At 34.1% G+C, this 24,890-nt stretch overlaps 2 protein-coding genes across 2 annotated transcripts in view; one reads left to right on the forward strand and one right to left on the reverse strand.

The window, feature by feature from the left end:
* The window catches only part of LOC134843757 (exportin-T-like), a 551,312-nt gene that overhangs the window by 122,295 nt on the left and 404,127 nt on the right, over positions 1-24,890 (forward strand). The gene's annotated exons all lie outside the window — the stretch shown is intronic.
* LOC134843758 (ubiquitin carboxyl-terminal hydrolase 5-like) overlaps positions 21,593-24,890 on the reverse strand; it is a 62,799-nt gene continuing 59,501 nt past the window's right edge. Inside the window, exon 3 of the mRNA XM_063860021.1 lies at positions 21,593-24,074. Coding sequence (XP_063716091.1) covers positions 21,851-24,074 — 2,224 coding nt within the window. The 3' untranslated portion in view covers positions 21,593-21,850. The remainder of the gene's footprint in view (positions 24,075-24,890) is intronic.

The raw sequence follows: 24,890 nt of genomic DNA on the forward strand, positions 1-24,890 counted from the left end.
GTCATTTAAAAAAAGTGTTTTGCCCAAATTGATTTGTTTTATTCCAAATTAAGTGTCCGTGGTGTGATGAGAGGCTTAAAGCAATACAAAAGCCTAGAACTTGGACCTTTTTGATAGTCATGTATAATTTGGCATATTGACACTTACAAAAAAAACAATTGAAAAGAATTTTTTTGTAAAATATAATTTCAGTAAGTAATCCCCAACAGTCACTATATAACTCGTGTTATTTGAGTAGAAAAATTTCATTCGCTAAAAATTATTGACTTAAAATCAAAAATTGTTCACCAATTTTTTTGACATTTAAAAGTTTTTTATTTTCTGCAAAAATGCTGTTCGAAATATTACTGAACAGGTTCCAATATAATACACCACTAGAACTATTCCGATGATTAATTAACGTTCGCGTGGAAAACAAAAATTTACAACCCAGATCCCTTATCAGAAATTTTGGGAAAAGTCTTTGAAAAAGAATACATTCCAAGAAAAATTTCTTCTCTAATTTCAGTGGTCCGAATAAAAACTAATCAACTCCCAAAGACAAAACTCCTCCCCATTTCAGTAATTGGAACAAAAAATCAGCAAACCTCACTTCAATAATAAAAACTGTAAATAGATAACTTTATAAACTCAAAAAACGAAATCGATAATTTTCGAAACACAACTTCTGAAATAAAAGCCAGGCTGTAAAACAACTGAAAAAAAAACAGGCTGGAAATAACTTCGCAAAAACAAGCTAGAAAACAGCCAAAAAGCCCTAACATGAAAAAAAAACTAAGTGAAATAAGGAATAGAGGTCGCAAATAAAAAAACCTTTTTCGATGTTTCCTATTTGAAGCTCAGACCTTGAGACTAGGAATATTACGCCCTCGGATGTAAAAGTTAACCACAATCCTTTGGAAATAAATACAAGGTCCAGTTAAAGATGGAGGTATCTTTTTTACGTTTTCAATAATACGTTGCACCAATACGAAAGGAAATGCCAATTTTCAATTTTGCCAAACAAATGGACTGAACTCAAAAACGAACTCTTTCGTCAACTTAAGTAGGTGGCGAGCCTCTCATTCGAATTAGTTTCTCATACTTGTTTTTTAATTGAGTTATTGATTTCAGAACTTGCTGAGTATTTTTCAAGAAAAGTGAATAATTTTCCAAAAAACTACTCTTTTCGTTAGTAAAACTACTAAAACATGTGCATAACTCTTTATGTAAGAAAAATTGCAAAACTATTGCGCTCGATTGATCGCTTAACAACAGATTTTGTAGGGTAGTTTTTGAGATAAAGACAATTTTCGATAAACGAAAAAAACTTTAAAAACGTATTTTTCTCAATTCCACGTCGGCTTTTTACCTAAAAGGTAAAATCGAAAAACTGCGCAACAATTTTATTTGATTGAAATCATAACATCAGAATAAGTTGGGTATTTTTTGGCGGAAAAATTTCAAGAAAACGACCAAAATGATTTAATTATTAGGTTCAAAATCAACACCACTGAAGTTTTCAAAATCTTACGACGTGCGGCAAACAAAAAACAGATTAGTTTAAAATGCACCCACCTAGGAGAGTAGCCGGTTTTTCATTGATAGTACTTTTGTAAAATCCGTTTAAGTAGTGTTTGAGAGCCAGTAAAATTTGTACAAAAAAGCAAACATTTTCCTTTATAAGCTTAAAAATAAAACAAGCAAAAATTGAAATCTTATACAATTTTATCAAACGGGAACCAAAAGAAGCTTATCAAACAGAAACTGAAAAAGCAGCAATAAACGCTTTTAAATTACTTATTGTTGGATATATATCAAAAGTGAAGTGCTACCAAATGAGCACTTTTATCTGTGGCTAGGTTGCAAAAATTTCGTTTTAAACTGAGCAACATATGGCTATATCAAGACTTAAAACACTTAACATAGACGTCAGTGGCTATGACACTCGCATTTGAACTCACTATAAGCGTGGTCGCATACTCAGCTTTACTTAACAAAAACTTTCGCGCAGAATTACCTTTTAATACCACTAAAGAAGTATCATACAATATCTAGTGTTTAAAAGTTATGAAATAATGGATTGTCTAATCGTCTTGTCTTGGTTTCAATGTAAACGATCACCAATCAAAAGTCAAACTTCGGTTTCATTTCGAAAAAGTTGTCACCAACAAAAAATACATAGAGACTAGGCGGAGCTACGCAACACTCACGATGCAAAATTATTTGACAGAATCACAGCGTCAAAATGTTCAGTAAAAACAGCATACTTCATGTTTTTCAAAAACAAATGCTTCGTTTGGCAGATGTACGTATCAATTAATTGCAATCAATTTCCACATAATTGCAATCAGAAAAAAACAAAACTCAAAAATTTGATGCCTAAGCGCGATTGGTTGTATTCTTTTTTTTGCCAAAGCAAAAAAAAAGAATGCAAAACAGGAAGGTTGAAAGAAAAAATTCTGCTAAAAGCAATATAATAAAAGATAATTGTTTACATAAAGCCTGAATAAATTGAAAACTTTTTTTAACTGATTTTAACAAATGCCGTAATGTTAAGCAAAATCCCTGCTGTGGCCAAGTGCCAATAAAAAACAAGCAGCACACTAGCAAAAGCCGGGCAAAGATTTTCTGACGCGCCGAAAAAAAACTCTGATTAAAAACAACAGATGCTCTTTGTTTTTGGGCAAGTGCGTTACCGCTACACTACGTGCGCAATTTAGCTTGTGGCTTCTGATTCCACATAAACCAACGTTTAACTGACGCAAGTGATTCTCTTTATTTTTCAAGCCAAAAAAAACAATATTCCGATTTAACAACACGTGATAATCGCAAGCGTTGTTGTATGAAACCTATCGTTCCCTCAATCACGCAATATAGAAACTTCGAAAAACAAAAGGTGCCTAGCATACGCCGAGACCAAAAGCTACTAAGCTACGGAACAAATATACTCCCATCAAGTTCCGACCGCAGTGATATAAATGTAATAAATTCTAGAAAACTATATATTTACCATAGTTGAGTGACTTTTGGGAGTTTCATTGATATTTGAAGTAGAAAATGGAAATGCTTTTATTTTAAGAGCTAATATATGCTTACGGAGAGAAAATTTTTTTTCGATATAGAAAACCCAACTGAACCTTCATCATGTATTCTAAGCATCTTGGACCAAACCATGGAACAAAATGAATTGTCAAAATTGAAAAACACCCAAGGACATAGTTTTGCTTTCTTTCTGTAAAAATAACGTTTGAACACAGACAAAACGTTTGAACACAGGACAGCTGCGCTTCCCAAACAAAGCAAAAAAGCTAAGAAATATCTTTAAAAGGAAATCCTGAAATTTGAAAAACAACCGAATTTTACGGGAAGTGAACCTCAGTCCTCGGACATTCATGATTTCCAGTTGACTGCCCAACAAATTTGTGCCACTGACGCTTATACAACCCTACATGCGGCAAAATGGAGCTTCAAAATGCACAAATTTTGCACGCAAGAGTTTCAAATATAATGAACTTAAGGACAACACAATAACTTTGCAAGCAACAGCTTGGAAAATATAAAGTCAAATTGTGTAAGCAAGCATTTCGAAATTTTCGCCAAAAATTATTGGAAATTTTCTTTAAAAAAAACGTTTTTATTATTCTAGCTGTATGAATCAAACATCTTTCTTCGGTTCCCCTGATGATGTTACTTGTTACTTATCATAAAGCAAAACAAAATACTATTAATTAGCCATTTCAACCTCCTGCATTAAAATGCCAACCTGTCTGCAAAACCTGCCCAAAAATGAAAATTATACCGAGAGACGAGCCTTATCCTGTAATAAAGAAATCTGACATCTAGAAAAACTAATTTGCCAAAATGATAATCAAACACTTGAAATCACACACATCAATGTAAATTATTTCAGTGAACTCGAGTTTGATAGGTTTTTGAGCTGTTCAGTTTTCAATTCACTGGCTTCCTTTGCCAAATCAAGTTTCATAGTATTAATGTAGACCGATCCTCCGTGTGGATAGGTTGAACTGTTTTTCTGCAGATAACTCAACTTTCCTGCAACTATGCGCTGAAACGACTTGATCGCAGACGAAAATCTTGCCAGACTTGCACGACATTCCGATTGATTTGATGAAAAAACTGGATCTGATCCTTCATTATTTTGGTTCAAAATTTGCACTATGTTGCTTGTTTCTTGCGCTATTAACACAATTTAACACAATAGAGGTCGCAAATAAAAAAACCTTTTTCGATGTTTCCTATTTGAACCTCAGACCTTGAGACTAGGAATATTACGCCCTCGGATGTAGAAAAGTTAACCACAACCCTTTGGAAATAAAGACAAGGTCCAGTTAAAGATGGAGGTATCTTTTTTACGTTTTCAATAACAGGTTGCACCAATACGAAAGGAAATGCCAATTTTCAATTTTGCCAAACAAATGGACTGTACTCAAAAACGAACTCTTTCGTCAACTTAAGTAGGTAGCGAGCCTCTCATTCGAATTAGCTTCTCATACTTGTTTTTTAATTGAGTTATTAATTTCAGAACTGGCTGAGTATTTTTCAAGAAAAGTGAATAATTTTCCAAAAAACTACTCTTTTCGTTAGTAAAACTACTAAAACATGTGCATAACTCTTTATGTAAGAAAAACTGCATAACTATTGCGCTCGATTGATCGCTTAACAACAGATTTTGTAGGGTAGTTTTTGAGATAAAGACAATTTTCGATAAACGAAAAAAACTTAAAAAACGTATTTTTCCCAATTCCACGTCGGCTTTTTTCCTAAAAGGTAAAATCGAAAAACTGCGCAACAATTTTTTTTGATTGAAATCATAACATCAGAATAGGTTGGGTATTTTTTGGCGGAAAAACTTCAAGAAAACGAACAAAATGATATAATTATTAGGTTCAAAATCAACACCACTGAAGTTTTCAAAATCTTACAACGTGCGGCAAACAAAAAACAGACTAGTTTAAAATGCACGCACCTAGGAGAGTAGCCGGTTTTTCCATTGATAGTACTTTTGTAAAATCCGTTAAAGTAGTGTTTGAGAGCCAGTAAAATCACACACATCAATGTAAATTATTTCAGTGAACTCGAGTTTGATAGGTTTTTGAGCTGTTCAGTTTTCAATTCACTGGCTTCCTTTGCCAAATCAAGTTTCATAGTATTAATGTAGACCGATCCTCCGTGTGGATAGGTTGAACTGTTTTCCTGCAACTATGCGCTGAAACGACTTGATCGCAGACGAAAATCTTGCCAGACTTGCACGACATTCCGATTGATTTGATGAAAAAACTGGATCTGATCCTTCATTATTTTGGTTCAAAATTTGCACTATGTTACTTGTTTCTTGCGCTATTAACACAATTTAACACAATAGAGGTCGCAAATAAAAAAAACCTTTTTCGATGTTTCCTATTTGAACCTCAGACCTTGAGACTAGGAATATTACGCCCTCGGATGTAGAAAAGTTAACCACAATCCTTTGGAAATAAAGACAAGGTCCAGTTAAAGATGGAGGTATCTTTTTTACGTTTTCAATAATAGGTTGCACCAATACGAAAGGAAATGCCAATTTTCAATTTTGCCAAACAAATGGACTGTACTCAAAAACGAACTCTTTCGTCAACTTAAGTAGGTGGCGAGCCTCTCATTCGAATTAGCTTCTCATACTTGTTTTTTAATTGAGTTATTAATTTCAGAACTGGCTGAGTATTTTTCATGAAAAGTGAATAATTTTCCAAAAAACTACTCTTTTCGTTAGTAAAACTACTAAAACATGTGCATAACTCTTTATGTAAGAAAAATTGCATAACTATTGCGCTCGATTGATCGCTTAACAACAGATTTTGTAGGGTAGTTTTTGAGATAAAGACAATTTTCGATAAACGAAAAAAACTTAAAAAACGTATTTTTCCCAATTCCACGTCGGCTTTTTTCCTAAAAGGTAAAATCGAAAAACTATTTTATTTGATTGAAATCATAACATCAGAATAGGTTGGGTATTTTTTGGCGGAAAAACTTCAAGAAAACGACCAAAATGATTTAATTATTAGGTTCAAAATCAACACCACTGAAGTTTTCAAAATCTTACAACGTGCGGCAAACAAAAAACAGACTAGTTTAAAATGCACGCACCTAGGAGAGTAGCCGGTTTTTTCATTGATAGTACTTTTGTAAAATCCGTTAAAGTAGTGTTTGAGAGCCAGTAAAATGTGTACAAAAAAGCAAACATTTTCCTTTATAAGCTTAAAAATAACAAGACTGAGATCTTCAACGTATTGGAATTTTTTAAAATTAAGTTTTTGAAAAATTTTTTGAAAAAATCATAAAAACGTCACATCTCGAAAACTACAAGGATTTGGTTGTTCATATATGGAGGCCAGAATCGCAAAACCTGGGAAAATTCTGACAACATCCAACTATTGGGTTGCTATTTACAAACTTGATGAAATGAAAACTGAATTTAAACGGGAAAATCGAAAAAAACCTTAGCCATTGCAATATAAGATATCGCTTAAACGTGAAAAAATTCTTTTATTACAGATGCAAAAAAAATACGTTGAAAAAGCTTAAACATGGCGAGATAGTGAAGCCCGTATTTAAATTTATAATAACAGATAATAGATTTGATAGAAGAAAGTTTTAAAAAAATTAGGAGACGGGTAGACAGACAAAATCAATTTTTTTTAAAAAGCAGGTATACAGACAGACAGACAGACAGACAGACAGACAGACAGACAGACAGACAGACTTAATTTGGCCTCGAAAAAATCTAGTGAAAAATTAATGACTTTGCGGGAAAATTAATGAAAAATTTTCTTAAGCATTGCAATACATTATATAGCTTAAACATGAAAAAATTCTTTCGTTAAACAAGCAAAATTTTTATGCTTAAACATGGGAGATAGCTGTCACTAGCATTTAAATATAGTATAGATACAAGCAAAAATTGAAATCTTATACATTTTCGTAAAAACTAATTTTATCAAACGGGAACCAAAAGAAGCTTATCAAACAGAAACTCAAAAAGCAGCAATAAACGCTATTAAATTACCTATTGTTGGATATATATCAAAAGTGAAGTGCAACCAAATGAGCATTTTTATCTGTGGCTAGGTTGCAAAAATTTCGTTTTAAACAGCTCCGCGAAAAAGTAATAAAGGATCTATCAAAAAGCTACAATACGTTCAACTTTCTAAAGAAGTGCTTCACATACTGCAATAACAACATATGGCTATATCAAGACTTAAAACACTTAACATAGGCGTCAGTGGCTATGACACTCGCATTTAAACTCACTATAAGCGTGGTCGCATACTCAGCTTTACTTAAAAAAACATTCGTGCAGAGTTACCTTTTAATACCACTAAAGAATTATCATACAACATCTAGTGTTTAAAAGTTATGAAATAATGGATTGTCTAATCGTCTTGTCTTGGTTTCAATGTAAACGATCACCAATCAAAAGTCAAACTTCGGTTTCATTTCGAAAAAGTTGTCACCAACAAAAAATACATAGAGACTAGGCGGAGCTACGCAACACTCACGATGCAAAATTATTTGACAGAATTACAGCGTCAAAATGTTCAGTAAAAACAGCAAAATACTTCATGTTTTTCAAAAACAAATGCTTCGTTTCGCAGATTTACGGTACGTATCAAATAATTGCAATCAATTTCCACATAATTGCAATCAGAAAAAAAACAAAAATTTGATGCCTAAGCGCGATTGGTTGCATTCTTTTTTTGCCAAAGCAAAAAAAAAAGAATGCAAAACAGGAAGGTTGCAAGAAAAAACTCTGCTAAAAGCAATATGATAAAAGATAATTGTTTACATAAAGCCTGAATAAATTGAAAACTTTTTTTAACTGATTTTAACAAATGCCGTAATGTTAAGCAAAATCCCTGCTGTGGCCAAGTGCCAATAAAAAACAAGCAGCACACTAGCAAAAGCCGGGCAAAGATTTTCTGACGCGCCAAAAAAAACTCTGGTTAAAAACAACAGATGCTCTTTGTTTTTGGGCAAGTGCGTTACCGCTACACCACGTGCGCAATTTAGCTTGTGGCTTCTGATTCCACATAAACCAACGTTTAAACTGACGCAAGTGATTCTATTTAATTATTTTTCAAGCCAAAAAAAACAATATTCCGATTTAACAACACGTGATAATCGCAAGCGTTGTTGCATGAAACCTATCGTTCCCTCAATCACGCAATATAGAAATTTCGAAAAACAAAAGGTGCCTAGCATACGCCGAGACCAAAAGCTACTAAGCTACGGAACAAATATATTCCCATCAAGTTCCGACCGCAGTGATATAAATGTAATAAATTCTAGAAAACTATATATTTACCATAGTTGAGTACCTTTTGGGAGTTTCATTGATATTTGAAGTAGAAAATGGAAATGCTTTTATTTTAAGAGCTAATATATGCTTACGGAGAGAAATTTTTTTTTTCGATATAGAAAACCCAACTGAACCTTCATCATGTATTCTAAGCATCTTTGACCAAACCATGGAACAAAATGAATTGTCAAAATTGAAAAACACCCAAGGACATACTTTTGCTTTCTTTCTGTAAAAATAACGTTTGAACACAGAAGCGAAGCTGCGCTTCCCAAACAAAGCAAAAAAGCTAAGAAATATCTTTAAAAGGAAATCCTGAAATTTTAAAAACAACTGAATTTTACGGGAAGTGAACCTCAGTCCTCGGACATTCATGATTTCCAGTTGACTGCCCAACAAATTTGTGCCACTGACGCTTATACAACCCTACAAGCGGCAAAATGGAGCTTCAAAATGCACAAATTTTGCACGCAAGAATTTCAAATATAATGAACTTAAGGACAACACAATAACTTTGCAAGCAACAGCTTGGAAAGTATAAAGTCAAATTGTGTAAGCAAGCATTTCGAAATTTTCGCCAAAAATAATTGGAAATTTTCTTTTAAAAAAAAAACGTTTTTATTATTCTAGCTGTATGAATCAAACATATTTCTTCGGTTCACCTGATGAAAGAAAACTGCATCAACTCTGTTAACTTGTACTATCAAAAAGCAAAACTATTAATTAGCCAATTCAACCTCCTGCATTAAAATGCCACCAAAGTAGCGCTAGTATTTGCAACTTAGGTTGGAAAATATGGAAAAAGTATCCTTGTACTATCACACTTCATTCCGTTGTGTACATAAAAGAAACTAGAAAAAATTAACGTTATCCTGAACCCGAAATGATCAGTATAATTCAGTCGAAACTGCCATATTATGTCGTTAAGACTAATGCAAAAATTCCTAATTGATGAATTGGTTGTGTATCCAACAATTTATAACCCTCAACTTTGAGCTGTCCACTTAAACCAAGAAAATGACCGCTAGTTCTGGTCATGTTGAAGTTTCCGCACATAAATAAACATGGTCGATAACTAGGACTTCAAGGTAACCAGATTTAAAAAAAAAAACAGCTTTGTCTCGTAATTTTTTTTTGCATTTTTTGTCGGTCAGTTGACGATTCGAAGGTACTTAATAAATATCATTCAACTATAGGACGGTAATTTGTTGTACCTACTTTTGCGTAGAACAAAATTTAAGATAACACAACCGAATACAAAGTTCCTCCCATGTCGTCGAATCAAAAATGTTTATCTACAATTTGATGATTCATTTATCATGTACAGAGACTTATATTGAAAGTTTTTCAAGTTTGAAACTACCTCCCAGATGAATACAGAAAAGCGCATTGCATATTTTAGGTCAATATATGTCATTACCAGTAGATCAGAACTATCAATCAAAAGTTCTACACAGAGAATTAAGTATTCAGAAACATTCAGCGAGCAGAAAGCAAGTCGTTAAACTGAAAAAAGGTCTATATTCCGATGTGATAACACTTGTTAATCTCAAGCGTAACCCAAAAAAGTTACAAGTACCCGAAAAAAATAGAAGTAAATTTTGTATCAAGACGAATTGTATACAAGTCGACTTAAATTTTCGTTTGCTTAGCATTTAAAACAAACATACTTAAATTACCTTCTGATTAGCATGGGGAATTTTATGGGAAGATTAGTATCGGAAAGAGGTGAAATAGAGCGTATCATTCGGCCTCGTTTCACGTTTCGATGCGGTATCTGACATAGCGTTAAGAACCACTGTCTGCAAAACCTGCCCAAAAATGAAAATTTTACCGAGAGCCGAGCCTTATCCTGTAATAAAGAAATCTGACATCTGGAAAAACTAATTGGCCAAAATGATAATCAAACACTTAAAAATCACGCACATCAATGTAAATTATTTCAGTGAACTCGAGTTTGATAGGTTTTTGAGCTGTTCAGTTTTCAATTCACAGGCTTCCTTCGCCAAATCAAGTTTCATAGTATTAATGTAGACCGATCCTCCGTGTGGATAGGTTGAACTGTTTTTCTGCAGATAACTCAACTCTCCTGCAACTATGCTCTGAAACGACTTGATCGCAGACGAAAATCTTGCCAGACTTTCACGACATTCCGATTGATTTGAGGAAAAAACTGGATCTGGTCCTTCATTATTTTGGTTTCCGCATAGCAACGCATTGATAAGACCGAATAGCTAGCCTCAGTTAAACTTGTCTTTATTTTTCACCCGGAATTATTCGCGGCATACGCGTTAAAAGAACGGAATGTACCGCGCTTCAATTATCCAAAAAAAGTTAATGCACTTCATCCATGCGCAGATCGAAAAGTTGTACCTCATTGAGAAAACTAACTTAAAATTAAACTAAATGAATTCTTTTCAAGGTGCCCCAAATTTTTTTCCAGCGAAATAAAATGATTTCTTTTTCATATTAAATGGACCAAACTGATCTCAAAAGATATATTTGAAAATTCGGACTAAAAAATTTAAAGTGGAATGAAAATTACGTCACTCCATCAATCAGTTTTAGATGTTTTTTTTCGATGTTCTCGTTATAATATGCAATACATTTAAATTTAAGGAAAAAATAAATCTTTATTTATACTCATAAAATATTTGAAACATTTACTGCTTCATTCTTCTTAAAAAGCAGTTGGAACAATCAGGGTTTTGTCCTGATATGAGCAGTCTTGTTTGACTTTAAGAAATCGAATACGCTTTTCTGTGGTTTTTTGATGTTTTAATAATTCATTTTAATCATGACTGTAAGGGCTTCAAAATAATATATCACTCGATCTATTCTGGTTAACATGTTAAAAAACAAGCGCAGCACGTTGCTGTGCAAGTAGCACAAAAAAGTCCAAGAAAATCATTTAAAAAAAGTGTTTTGCCCAAATTGATTTGTTTTATTCCAAATTAAGTGTCCGTGGTGTGATGAGAGGCTTAAAGCAATACAAAAGCCTAGAACTTGGACCTTTTTGATAGTCATGTATAATTTGGCATATTGACACTTACAAAAAAAACAATTGAAAAGAATTTTTTTGTAAAATATAATTTCAGTAAGTAATCCCCAACAGTCACTCTTAAAATTGACTTAAAATCAAAAATTGTTCACCAATTTTTTTGACATTTAAAAGTTTTTTATTTTCTGCAAAAATGCTGTTCGAAATATTACTGAACAGGTTCCAATATAATACACCACTAGAACTATTCCGATGATTAATTAACGTTCGCGTGGAAAACAAAAATTTACAACCCAGATCCCTTATCAGAAATTTTGGGAAAAGTTTTTGAAAAAAAACACTCCAAGAAAAATTTCTTCTCAGAATTACAGAATTACAGCGTCATTTGACAGAGTTACTTCAAAGTTACATTTTCTGGCACAAGATTATTGGATATAGCTCATTGAGTAACTGAAAAAAATATATAGCCAACCGACTATTGGAAAAGAGTCAATGAACGAAATAACACAAAAACTGATTTCGAGCTTCAGAGAAAAAAATTATTGCCTCAAGCACTTTGAATTTCAAGAAAAATTCATGATGAACACTTTTTAGATAAAAATTAATCGCATTTGAGAAAACTTGATCACGGGAGAAATTTTTATCCCGCTGGGAAATATAAAATAAACTATCCAAACTAGAAGTCGATCACTTTTTTTATGACATTACTTTTGCTGAACATTACTGAACATGTTCCAATATAGTACACCACTAGAACTATTCCGATGATTAATTAACGTTCGCGTGGAAAACAAAAATTTACAACCCAGATCCCTTATCAGAAATTTTGGGAAAAGTCTTTGAAAAAGAATACATTCCAAGAAAATTTTCTTCTCTAATTTCAGTGGTCCGAATAAAAACTAATCAACTCCCAAAGACAAAACTCCTCCCCATTTCAGTAATTGGAACAAAAAATCAGCAAACCTCACTTCAATAATAAAAACTGTAAATAGATAACTTTATAAACTCAAAAAACGAAATCGATAATTTTCGAAACACAACTTCTGAAATAAAAGCCAGGCTGTAAAACAACTGAAAAAAAAACAGGCTGGAAACAACTTTGCAAAAACAAGCTAGAAAACAGCCAAAAAGCCCTAGCATGAAAAAAAAAACTAAGTGAAATAAGGAATAGAGGTCGCAAATAAAAAAAACCTTTTTCGATGTTTCCTATTTGAACCTCAGACCTTGAGACTAGGAATATTACGCCCTCGGATGTAAAAGTTAACCACAATCCTTTGGAAATAAATACAAGGTCCAGTTAAAGATGGAGGTATCTTTTTTACGTTTTCAATAATACGTTGCACCAATACGAAAGGAAATGCCAATTTTCAATTTTGCCAAACAAATGGACTGAACTCAAAAACGAACTCTTTCGTCAACTTAAGTAGGTGGCGAGCCTCTCATTCGAATTAGTTTCTCATACTTGTTTTTTAATTGAGTTATTAATTTCAGAACTTGCTGAGTATTTTTCAAGAAAAGTGAATAATTTTCCAAAAAACTACTCTTTTCGTTAGTAAAACTACTAAAACATGTGCATAACTCTTTATGTAAGAAAAATTGCAAAACTATTGCGCTCGATTGATCGCTTAACAACAGATTTTGTAGGGTAGTTTTTGAGATAAAAACAATTTTCGATAAACGAAAAAAACTTTAAAAACGTATTTTTCTCAATTCCACGTCGGCTTTTTACCTAAAAGGTAAAAACGAAAAACTGCGCAACAATTTTATTTGATTGAAATCATAACATCAGAATAAGTTGGGTATTTTTTGGCGCAAAAATTTCAAGAAAACGACCAAAATGATTTAATTATTAGGTTCAATATCAACACCACTGAAGTTTTCAAAATCTTACGACGTGCGGCAAACAAAAAACAGATTAGTTTAAAATGCACCCACCTAGGAGAGCAGCCGGTTTTTCATTGATAGTACTTTTGTAAAATCCGTTTAAGTAGTGTTTGAGAGCCAGTAAAATTTGTACAAAAAAGCAAACATTTTCCTTTATAAGCTTAAAAATAATACAAGCAAATATTGAAATCTTATACAATTTCGTAAAAACTAATTTTATCAAACGGGAACCAAAAGAAGCTTATCAAACAGAAACTGAAACAGCAGCAATAAACGCTTTTAAAATACTTATTGTTGGATATACATCAAAAGTGAAGTGCTACCAAATGAGCACTTTTATCTGTGGCTAGGTTGCAAAAATTTCGTTTTAAACTGAGCAACATATGGCTATATCAAGACTTAAAACACTTAACATAGACGTCAGTGGCTATGACACTCGCATTTGAACTCACTATAAGCGTGGTCGCATACTCAGCTTTTCTTAACAAAAACGTTCGTGCAGAATTACCTTTTAATACTACTAAAGAAGTATCATACAATATCTAGTGTTTAAAAGTTATGAAATAATGGATTGTCTAATCGTCTTGTCTTGGTTTCAATGTAAACGATCACCAATCAAAAGTCAAACTTCGGTTTCATTTCGAAAAAGTTGTCACCAACAAAAAATACATAGAGACTAGGCGGAGCTACGCAACACTCACGATGCAAAATTATTTGACAGAATCACAGCGTCAAAATGTTCAGTAAAAACAGCAAAATACTTCATGTTTTTCAAAAACAAATGCTTCGTTTCGCAGATGTACGTATCAATTAATTGCAATCAATTTCCACATAATTGCAACCAGAAAAAAAACAAAACTCAAAAATTTGATGCCGAAGCGCGATTGGTTGTATTCTTTTTTTTGCCAAAGCAAAAAAAAAGAATGCAAAACAGGAAGGTTGAAAGAAAAAATTCTGCTAAAAGCAATATGATAAAAGATAATTGTTTACATAAAGCCTGAATAAATTGAAAACTTTTTTTACCTGATTTTAACAAATGCCGTAATGTTAAGCCAAAACCCTGCTGTGACCAAGTGCCAATAAAAAACAAGCAGCACACAAGCAAAAGCCGGGCAAAGATTTTCTGACGCGCCGAAAAAAACTCTGGTTAAAAACAACAGATGCTCTTTATTTTTGGGCAAGTGCGTTACATCTACACCACGTGCGCAATTTAGCTTGTGGCTTCTGATTCCACATAAATCAACGTTTAACTGACGCAAGTGATTCTCTTTATTTTTCAAGCCAAAAAAACAATATTCCGATTTAACAACACGTGATAATCGCAAGCGTTGTTGTATGAAACCTATCGTTCCCTCAATCACGCAATATAGAAACTTCGAAAAACAAAAGGTGCCTAGCATACGCCGAGACCAAAAGCTACTAAGCTACGGAACAAATATACTCCCATCAAGTTCCGACCGCAGTGATATAAATGTAATAAATTCTAGAAAACTATATATTTACCATAGTTGAGTACCTTTTGGGAGTTTCATTGATATTTGAAGTAGAAAATGGAAATGCTTTTATTTTAAGAGCTAATATATGCTTACGGAGAGAAAATTTTTTTTCGATATAGAAAACCCAACTGAACCTTCATCATGTATTCTAAGCATCTTGGACCAAACCATGGAACAAAATGAATTGTCAAAATTGAAAAATACCCAAGGACATAGTTTTGCTTTCTTTCTAAAAAAATAACGTTTGAACACAGAAGCGAAGCTGCGCTTCCCAAACAAAGCAAAAAAGCTAAGAAATATCTTTAAAAGGAAATCCTGAAATTTGAAAAACAACCGAATTTTACGGGAAGTGAACCTCAGTCCTCGGACATTCATGATTTCCAGTTGACTGCCCAACAAATTTGTGCCACTGACGCTTATACAACCCTACATGCGGCAAAATGGAGCTTCAAAATGCACAAATTTTGCACGCAAGAGTTTCAAATATAATGAACTTAAGGACAACACAATAACTTTGCAAGCAACAGCTTGGAAAGTATAAAGTCAAATTGTGTAAGCAAGCATTTCGAAATTTTCGCCAAAAATAATTGGAAATTTTCTTTAAAAAAAAAACGTTTTTATTCTTCTAGCTGTATGAATCAAACATCTTTCTTCGGTTCCCCTGATGATGTTACTTGTTACTTATCATAAAGCAAAACAAAATACTATTAATTAGCCATTTCAACCTCCTGCATTAAAATGCCAACCTGTCTGCAAAACCTGTCCAAAAATGAAAATTATACCGAGAGACGAGCCTTATCCTGTAATAAAAAAATCTGACATCTAGAAAAACTAATTTGCCAAAATGATAATCAAACACTTAAAATCACACACATCAATGTAAATTATTTCAGTGAACTCGAGTTTGATAGGTTTTTGAGCTGTTCAGTTTTCAATTCACTGGCTTCCTTTGCCAAATCAAGTTTCATAGTATTAATGTAGACCGATCCTCCGTGTGGATAGGTTGAACTGTTTTCCTGCAACTATGCGCTGAAACGACTTGATCGCAGACGAAAATCTTGCCAGACTTGCACGACATTCCGATTGATTTGATGAAAAAACTGGATCTGATCCTTCATTATTTTGGTTCAAAATTTGCACTATGTTACTTGTTTCTTGCGCTATTAACACAATTTAACACAATAGAGGTCGCAAATAAAAAAACCTTTTTCGATGTTTCCTATTTGAACCTCAGACCTTGAGACTAGGAATATTACGCCCTCGGATGTAGAAAAGTTAACCACAACCCTTTGGAAATAAAGACAAGGTCCAGTTAAAGATGGAGGTATCTTTTTTACGTTTTCAATAACAGGTTGCACCAATACGAAAGGAAATGCCAATTTTCAATTTTGCCAAACAAATGGACTGTACTCAAAAACGAACTCTTTCGTCAACTTAAGTAGGTGGCGAGCCTCTCATTCGAATTAGCTTCTCATACTTGTTTTTTAATTGAGTTATTAATTTCAGAACTGGCTGAGTATTTTTCAAGAAAAGTGAATAATTTTCCAAAAAACTACTCTTTTCGTTAGTAAAACTACTAAAACATGTGCATAACTCTTTATGTAAGAAAAATTGCATAACTATTGCGCTCGATTGATCGCTTAACAACAGATTTTGTAGGGTAGTTTTTGAGATAAAGACAATTTTCGATAAACGAAAAAAACTTAAAAAACGTATTTTTCCCAATTCCACGTCGGCTTTTTTCCTAAAATGTAAAATCGAAAAACTGCGCAGCAATTTTTTTTGATTGAAATCATAACATCAGAATAGGTTGGGTATTTTTTGGCGGAAAAACTTCAAGAAAACGACCAAAATGATTTAATTATTAGGTTCAAAATCAACACCACTGAAGTTTTCAAAATCTTACAACGTGCGGCAAACAAAAAACAGACTAGTTTAAAATGCACGCACCTAGGAGAGTAGCCGGTTTTTTCATTGATAGTACTTTTGTAAAATCCGTTAAAGTAGTGTTTGAGAGACAGTAAAATTTGTACAAAAAAGCAAACATTTTCCTTTATAAGCTTAAAAATAACAAGACTGAGATCTTCAACGTATTGGAATTTTTTAAAATTAAGTTTTTGAAAATTTTTTTGAAAAAATCATAAAAACGTCATATCTCGAAAACTACAAGGATTTGGTTGTTCATATATGGAGGCCAGAATCACAAAACCTGGGAAAATTCTGACAACATCCAACTATTGGGTTGCTATTTACAAACTTGATGAAATGAAAACTGAATTTAAACGGGAAAATCGAAAAAAACACGTTGAAAAAGCTTAAACATGGCGAGATAGTGAAGCCCGTATTTAAATATATAATAACAGATAATAGATTTGATAGAAGAAAAATTTAAAAAAATTAGGAGACGGGTAGACAGACAAAATCAAATTTTTTTAAAAAGCAGGTATACAGACAGACAGACAGACAGACAGACAGACTTAATTTGGCCTCGAAAAAATCTAGTGAAAAATTAATGACCTTGAGGGAAAATTAATGAAAAATTTTCTTAAGCATTGCAATACATTATATAGCTTAAACATGAAAAAATTCTTTCGTTAAACAAGCAAAATTTTTATGCTTAAACATGGGAGATAGCTGTCACTAGCATTTAAATATAGTATAGATACAAGCAAAAATTGAAATCTTATACATTTTCGTAAAAACTAATTTTTTCAAACGGGAACCAAAAGAAGCTTATCAAACAGAAACTCAAAAAGCAGCAATAAACGCTGTTAAATTACCTATTGTTGGATATATATCAAAAGTGAAGTGCAACCAAATGAGCATTTTTATCTGTGGCTAGGTTGCAAAAATTTCGTTTTAAACTGAGCTCCGCGAAAAAGTAATATCAAGGATCTATCAAAAAGCTACAATACGTTCAACTTTCTAAAGAAGTGCTTCACATACTGCAATAACAACATATGGCTATATCAAGACTTAAAACACTTAACATAGGCGTCAGTGGCTATGACACTCGCATTTAAACTCACTATAAGCGTGGTCGCATACTCAGCTTTACTTAACAAAAACATTCGTGCAGAATTACCTTTTAATACCACTAAAGAATTATCATACAACATCTAGTGTTTAAAAGTTATGAAATAATGGATTGTCTAATCGTCTTGTCTTGGTTTCAATGTAAACGATCACCAATCAAAAGTCAAACTTCGGTTTCATTTCGAAAAAGTTGTCACCAACAAAAAATACATAGAGACTAGGCGGAGCTACGCAACACTCACGATGCAAAATTATTTGACAGAATTACAGCGTCAAAATGTTCAGTAAAAACAGCAAAATACTTCATTTTTTTCAAAAACAAATGCTTCGTTTCGCAGATTTACGGTACGTATCAAATAATTGCAATCAATTTCCACATAATTGCAATCAGAAAAAAAAACAAAACTCAAAAATTTGATGCCTAAGCGCGATTGGTTGCATTCTTTTTTTGCCAAAGCAAAAAAAAAGAATGCAAAACAGGAAGGTTGCAAGAAAAAACTCTGCTAAAAGCAATATGATAAAAGATAATTGTTTACATAAAGCCTGAATAAATTGAAAACTTTTTTTAACTGATTTTAACAAATGCCGTAATGTTAAGCAAAATCCCTGCTGTGGCCAAGTGCCAATAAAAAACAAGCAGCACACTAGCAAAAGCCGGGCAAAGATTTTCTGACGCGCCGAAAAAAAACTCTGGTTAAAAACAACAGATGCTCTTTGTTTTTGGGCAAGTGCGTTACCGCTACACCACGTGCGCAATTTAGCTTGTGGCTTCTGATTCCACATAAACCAACGTTTAAACTGACGCAAGTGATTCTATTTAATTATTTTTCAAGCCAAAAAAAAACAATATTCCGATTTAACAACACGTGATAATCGCAAGCGTTGTTGCATGAAACCTATCGTTCCCTCAATCACGCAATATAGAAATTTCGAAAAACAAAAGGTGCCTAGCATACGCCGAGACCAAAAGCTACTAAGCTACGGAACAAATATATTCCCATCAAGTTCCGACCGCAGTGATATAAATGTAATAAATTCTAGAAAACTATATATTTACCATAGTTGAGTACCTTTTGGGAGTTTCATTGATATTTGAAGTAGAAAATGGAAATGCTTTTATTTTAAGAGCTAATATATGCTTACGGAGAGAAAATTTTTTTTCGATATAGAAAACCCAACTGAACCTTCATCATGTATTCTAAGCATCTTTGACCAAACCATGGAACAAAATGAATTGTCAAAATTGGAAAACACCCAAGGACATAGTTTTGCTTTCTTTCTGTAAAAATAACGTTTGAACACAGAAGCGAAGCTGCGCTTCCCAAACAAAGCAAAAAAGCTAAGAAATATCTTTAAAAGGAAATCCTGAAATTTGAAAAACAACTGAATTTTACGGGAAGTGAACCTCAGTCCTCGGACATTCATGATTTCCAGTTGACTGCCCAACAAATTTGTGCCACTGACGCTTATACAACCCTACAAGCGGCAAAATGGAGCTTCAAAATGCACAAATTTTGCACGCAAGAATTTCAAATATAATGAACTTAAGGACAACACAATAACTTTGCAAGCAACAGCTTGGAAAGTATAAAGTCAAATTGTGTAAGCAAGCATTTCGAAATTTTCGCCAAAAATAATTGGAAATTTTCTTTTAAAAAAAAACGTTTTTATTATTCTAGCTGTATGAATCAAACATCTTTCTTCGGTTCACCTGATGAAAGAAAACTGCATCAACTCTGTTAACTTGTACTATCAAAAAGCAAAACTATTAATTAGCCAATTCAACCTCCTGCATTAAAATGCCACCAAAGTAGCGCTAGTATTTGCAACTTAGGTTGGAAAATATGGAAAAAGTAACCTTGTACTATCACACTTCATTCCGCTGTGTACATAAAAGAAACTAGAAAAAATTAACGTTATCCTGAACCCGAAATGATCAGTATAATTCAGTCGAAACTGCCATGTTATGTCGTTAAGACTAATGCAAAAATTCCTAATTGATGAATTGGTTGTGTATCCAACAATTTATAACCCTCGACTTTGAGCTGTCCACTTAAACCAAGAAAATGACCGCTAGTTCTAGTCATGTTGAAGTTTCCGCACATAAATAAACATGGTCGATAACTAGGACTTCAAGGTAACCAGATTTAAAAAAAAAACAGCTTTTTCTCGTAATTTTTTTTTGCATTTTTTGTCGGTCAGTTGACGATTCGAAGGTACTTAATAAATATCATTCAACTATAGGACGGTAATTTGTTGTACCTACTTTTGCGTAGAACAAAATTTAAGATAACACAACCGAATACAAAGTTCCTCCCATGTCGTCGAATCAAAAATGTTTATCTACAATTTGATGATTCATTTATCATGAACAGAGACTTATATTGAAAATTTTTCAAGTTTGAAACTACCTCCCAGATGAATACAGAAAAGCGCATTGCATATTTTAGGTCAATATATGTCATTGCCAGTAGATCAGAACTATCAATCAAAAGTTCTACATAGAGAATTAAGTATTCAGAAACATTCAGCGAGGAGAAAGCAAGTCATTAAACTGAAAAAAGGTCTATATTCCGATGTGATAACACTTGTTAATCTCAAGCGTAACCCAAAAAAGTTACAAGTACCTGAAACAAATCGAAGTAAAGTTTGTATGAAAGACGAATTGTATACAAGTCGACTTAAATTTTCGTTTGCTCAGCATTTAAAGTAAACATGCTTGAATCTTCTTTTGATTAGCATGGGAAAATTTTATGGGAAGATTAATATGGGAAAGAGGTCAAATAGAGTATATCATTCGGCCTCGTTTTACGTTTCGATGCGGTATCTGACATAGCGTTAAGAACCACTGTCGGCAAAACCTGCCCAAAAATGAAAATTATACCGAGAGACGAGCCTTATCCTGTAATAAGGAAATCTGACATCTGTTAAAACTAATTTGCCAAAATAATATTCAAACATTTAAAAATCACACACATCAATGTAAATTATTTCAGTGAACTCGAGTTTGATAGGTTTTTGAGCTGTTCAGTTTTCAATTCACAGGCTTCCTTTGCCAAATCAAGTTTCATAGTATTAATGTAGACCGATCCTCCGTGTGGATAGGTTGAACTGTTTTTCTGCAGATAACTCAACTCTCCTGCAACTATGCTCTGAAACGACTTGATCGCAGACGAAAATCTTGCCAGACTTGCACGACATTCCGATTGATTTGAGGAAAAAACTGGATCTGGTCCTTCATTATTTTGGTTCAAAATTTGAACTATGTTACTTGTTTCTTGCGCTATTAACACAATTTGTTCGTCTGCTTTGTCTAGACTTTGCAGTCGCTCTTTCAAAGTTACATTTCCTGGTTCAAGATTATTGGACATAGCTCATTTAGCAACTGAAAAAGAAAATATAGCCAACCGTCTATTGAAAAAGAGTCAATGAACGCAATGACACAAAAACTGCTTTCGAGCTTCAGGGGAAAAAAGATGACCTCAAGCACTTTGAATTGATGAAAAATTCACGATGAACACTTTTTTGATAAAAAAATTAACCCAATCTGTGAAAACTTGATCAGTAGAGAAATTTTTATCCCGCTGGGAAATATAAAAACTATCCAAACTAGAAGTCGATCACTTTTTTTATGACATTACTTTTGCTGATCGTTATTTGAGTTTTAAATTGACGCCATAGCTTTTGAATCTTCGTCAGACAGTGTCGGCCAGTCACAATTGTCTAACGCAAAACAGTACAGCGGGTTTCTTAATGTTTCTACTCAAGATGATCAGATTATGAATTCCGTTGCCAAAAATTTTTGAAACTTTCAAATTAAAATTTAATCGAAGGAGCTTTATCATCTGATTCGAGAGATAATAAACGATGTTAAGCTGTGACTGAACTGGCCAGCCATAATTTTGCCAGAATACGCAAAAACGGACGATTCAATTTTCAATTTGCTTCAACATTTATAACAAAACAATATAATTAGAGCTATTTTACACAATTAGAAAATAAAAGTCATATTCCATAATGCGGCCCAAGTTCTTGCCTTCATCGTCCGAATTTTATTATTATTTTTTCAATCAAAAAACGTAGCTTATCAAAACTTCGCTACATTCTCTCATATACATAAATGTATCCCAAGTCTTTTGGCAATTTCGAACTGACTGCAACCTTTTCATCGTTGAACAGAATCCATTTATCATTTATCTTCACATGAGCCACATAATGTCCACAAGATGCTGAAGGACCAATATGACTGATAAAAGACAGCAACTTGTACTTCGATGAGCCCATGTCTATCTGATCACACTCATTATTCGTTCCAGTGGCACCCTGATTCGCAGGAAGTTCGGCCTCTGTCGGAGCCTCTGGTGTCATACTTTCCTCGAGATGACTGAAAATCCAATCGATAGCTCTTTCAACATTTCCATCTGTATTCTTCAAAGCATTAATAGCTTGTACTCGCTCAAAGCCCATTGACATTACAATGGCAATCGACTCCTCCGATAGCGCAGGCGTTGGGCTGTTGTTTGAGGCCGCAGATTCAGACCCACCGTTTGGGTCAAAAGGTAAATTAAGGTCAGCGTCATCCAGGTGCTCCATCACCCAATTTGACGCAGCTTCGATGCCCGAGTTATTAGTGTGGAAACAAGCCCTTTTGCATGCTTCACTCGTGAACCCCATACTCATCAACGTAGAAACTATTTCCTCGTTAAACACAAAACTAGACTGTGTTTGAGATGCAGTCGGCATAAGAGTTTCATGTTCAGGCCTAGGCAGCGCCCTGATAACTGAAAGGTCAATATTTTCAGGCATGTCGATTGATACTTCCAACTTTGCCGGTCGCCAATCTTCCGTTATAGTGAACCTTCTTATATGTATGAACAGGTACTTTGGGAAGGACAAAATCGAAGTATATTTGTGACCTTCGACTAATTGATTATTTGCAGCTGCACTTCGAAAATTTTCAACGACTTGCTTCTCTATAAACGTAGTTAGCAGTTCCGAGAAAGGCACTTTTGGTATTACAATTTCTGATACGTCAGGCTCTTTGCCTTCGCTTTTGTATTTTTCTTTCAGCTCCGCAAAAGCGTTTACTTCGTCATTGTTTATAGTTTTATCCATTGGCACAAAAAGTGATAACATGTTGTCTTTTCTTTTGTCGTATCTAGCCGCTTGTGTCACCGAACATACTATTTTTTCTTGAATTGAGAACTGAAAATCTTTCGTAAAATCTTCTCCAAAGATTCTCGAAGTCTTCTCAACAAGGGAAAACAGATGGAGGATAAACTCTTGCACATCTTGCTGATTTCCGGTACTAAACTCTCTGTGATTCTTGCCTACACACCTTTTGAAAGAGGCCGGTGAAATGCCTTCCATATGCTTTTCAACCATTTCTGGCGTCGAATATTTCTCAGATAACATGCCTGTAAAAAGTTTCGCCATTTGGAAACTCAGATTATTGTGAATTTCATCTGAAGTCGGATCAATGGTGGAAACCAAGCTAGCGAATGCAGCTAAATATTTAGCAGCTACATCTGGAATATGATACAAGGCTTGCATCACTGAAGCAACATAACAAGTGTTTCCGAGATTGCGCAGTCCAACATAACCTGTTCCGTACATTCGTTCCAAGTTAGAACCCTCCTCGGTCAGAAGTTTCCATTCGTAGCTCTGATTCAGTTCAATTTCCATTTCTGCCATTGTTTTGTCAGTTTTAACCATATTTTCAATATTAATTCCGAAATGCGCCAAATGCTCTTTCAGTTTTGGGTCTTCAACCATGTCGTCTTCAGTATATGAGAACACGTCTGCTCTTCCGTCTGCTGTGATAGTTCCCAATTTCACTGCTAAAGGGTACCCCGTCTCCCGGTAGTAATCCACGGCGTGGTTATTTCCACCGGACCCATCGAAGAATTTCCTTCCGCACAAAATAGCCCCATCTGAGAGGTTGACCCACAAATTCGTAGTTAAATCACATCTCTCGCACTTCCAACCCGAGGGGGGTACCTTGCGTCCGTTGTCCAGTTGGACCAGCTCAACCGTAGTCTCTCTTCGTTTCTCGCCGTCCCATTCCAGAGGTAAACTGGACGCCCTGGGTGAATGAGCATCGATAACGTGCCTCACATTCTGTCTCACAATTTCAGGAAGCTCATTTGAGTCCACTTGCAGAAATTTCTGTTCTGGCGCCAGGTACACTCTGTAGCTGTCTTCGAAATCGAATTGAGTCTCAGGTCCAGCAGAGAATCCGCCCTCGACTCCAATCGCCAATTTGGTCGGCTGGTGTTCAGCAGCATCGTCAGCATTACTTGTTTTTGCTGTCTTAATCCTCCTAAAAAAAGAACAACCTTTATAAAGCGAAATCTTCTTTTGTGGAAAACTGATTAAATTAGATTAAAATCAAAACTGTCAATCTAAGGATCAAATTGAGTAATCATTGAACTAGCGTGTAACGCACCTCCGGTGCTTCGAATTTTTAACAACTAATAACAAACTGCATATATTGGAAATTAAATCTTCATCCTTTGTGTACTCTGACATCACATAATTACAGAGTTCGTTATTTCAAATTTTGTATTCAAGTTTTTTAAATCAACTTTTGTCACAGAGGCGAAGCGGAGCTTCGCAATCTTGCGATTCAACACAATCATAAAAAAACAGTAGTCGAAAAAAAACCAGGTGAACCAAAATTTGAGAAAACTAGGTGAACTCAAATTTTTGTAGAACTCGAGGAAGGACAGCTAGGGCCCAGCTAAAGCATAGGGCCCAGCATTGTTATACTGATGCGGGACCAAATGCGTAATTTCAAAAACTAGACTTTGCCCACAACCTTAGTTGTTTCTCTAAAATTAGAGAGAACAGTGTAAATAATTAAGATTTTGGAATGTTCCCAAAGTCATGACCTTTCTCGTACAAAAAAGTAAAAAGTAACCGCTTCTGCAGTGAATAATCGCGCAACCGTTTTTTGGATTGAATTTTTAACCTCAGATTTGATAGGGTAGTGTAGTGTTTAAGAAAATTCAAAGTTTCTAAAAAACGGTCAAAGTTCAAAAACTTGACTTTCCTAAATTCGTTACTTTTTTTGCGAAAAGCAGGTCGTCGCTGGTAAAGTATAGAAGATTCCCTAAATCGGATTCCTCGATTGAAC

This window comes from Symsagittifera roscoffensis, chromosome 4 (assembly GCF_963678635.1).
Source record: "Symsagittifera roscoffensis chromosome 4, txSymRosc1.1, whole genome shotgun sequence".
Taxonomy (NCBI): Eukaryota; Metazoa; Xenacoelomorpha; order Acoela; family Convolutidae; genus Symsagittifera; species Symsagittifera roscoffensis.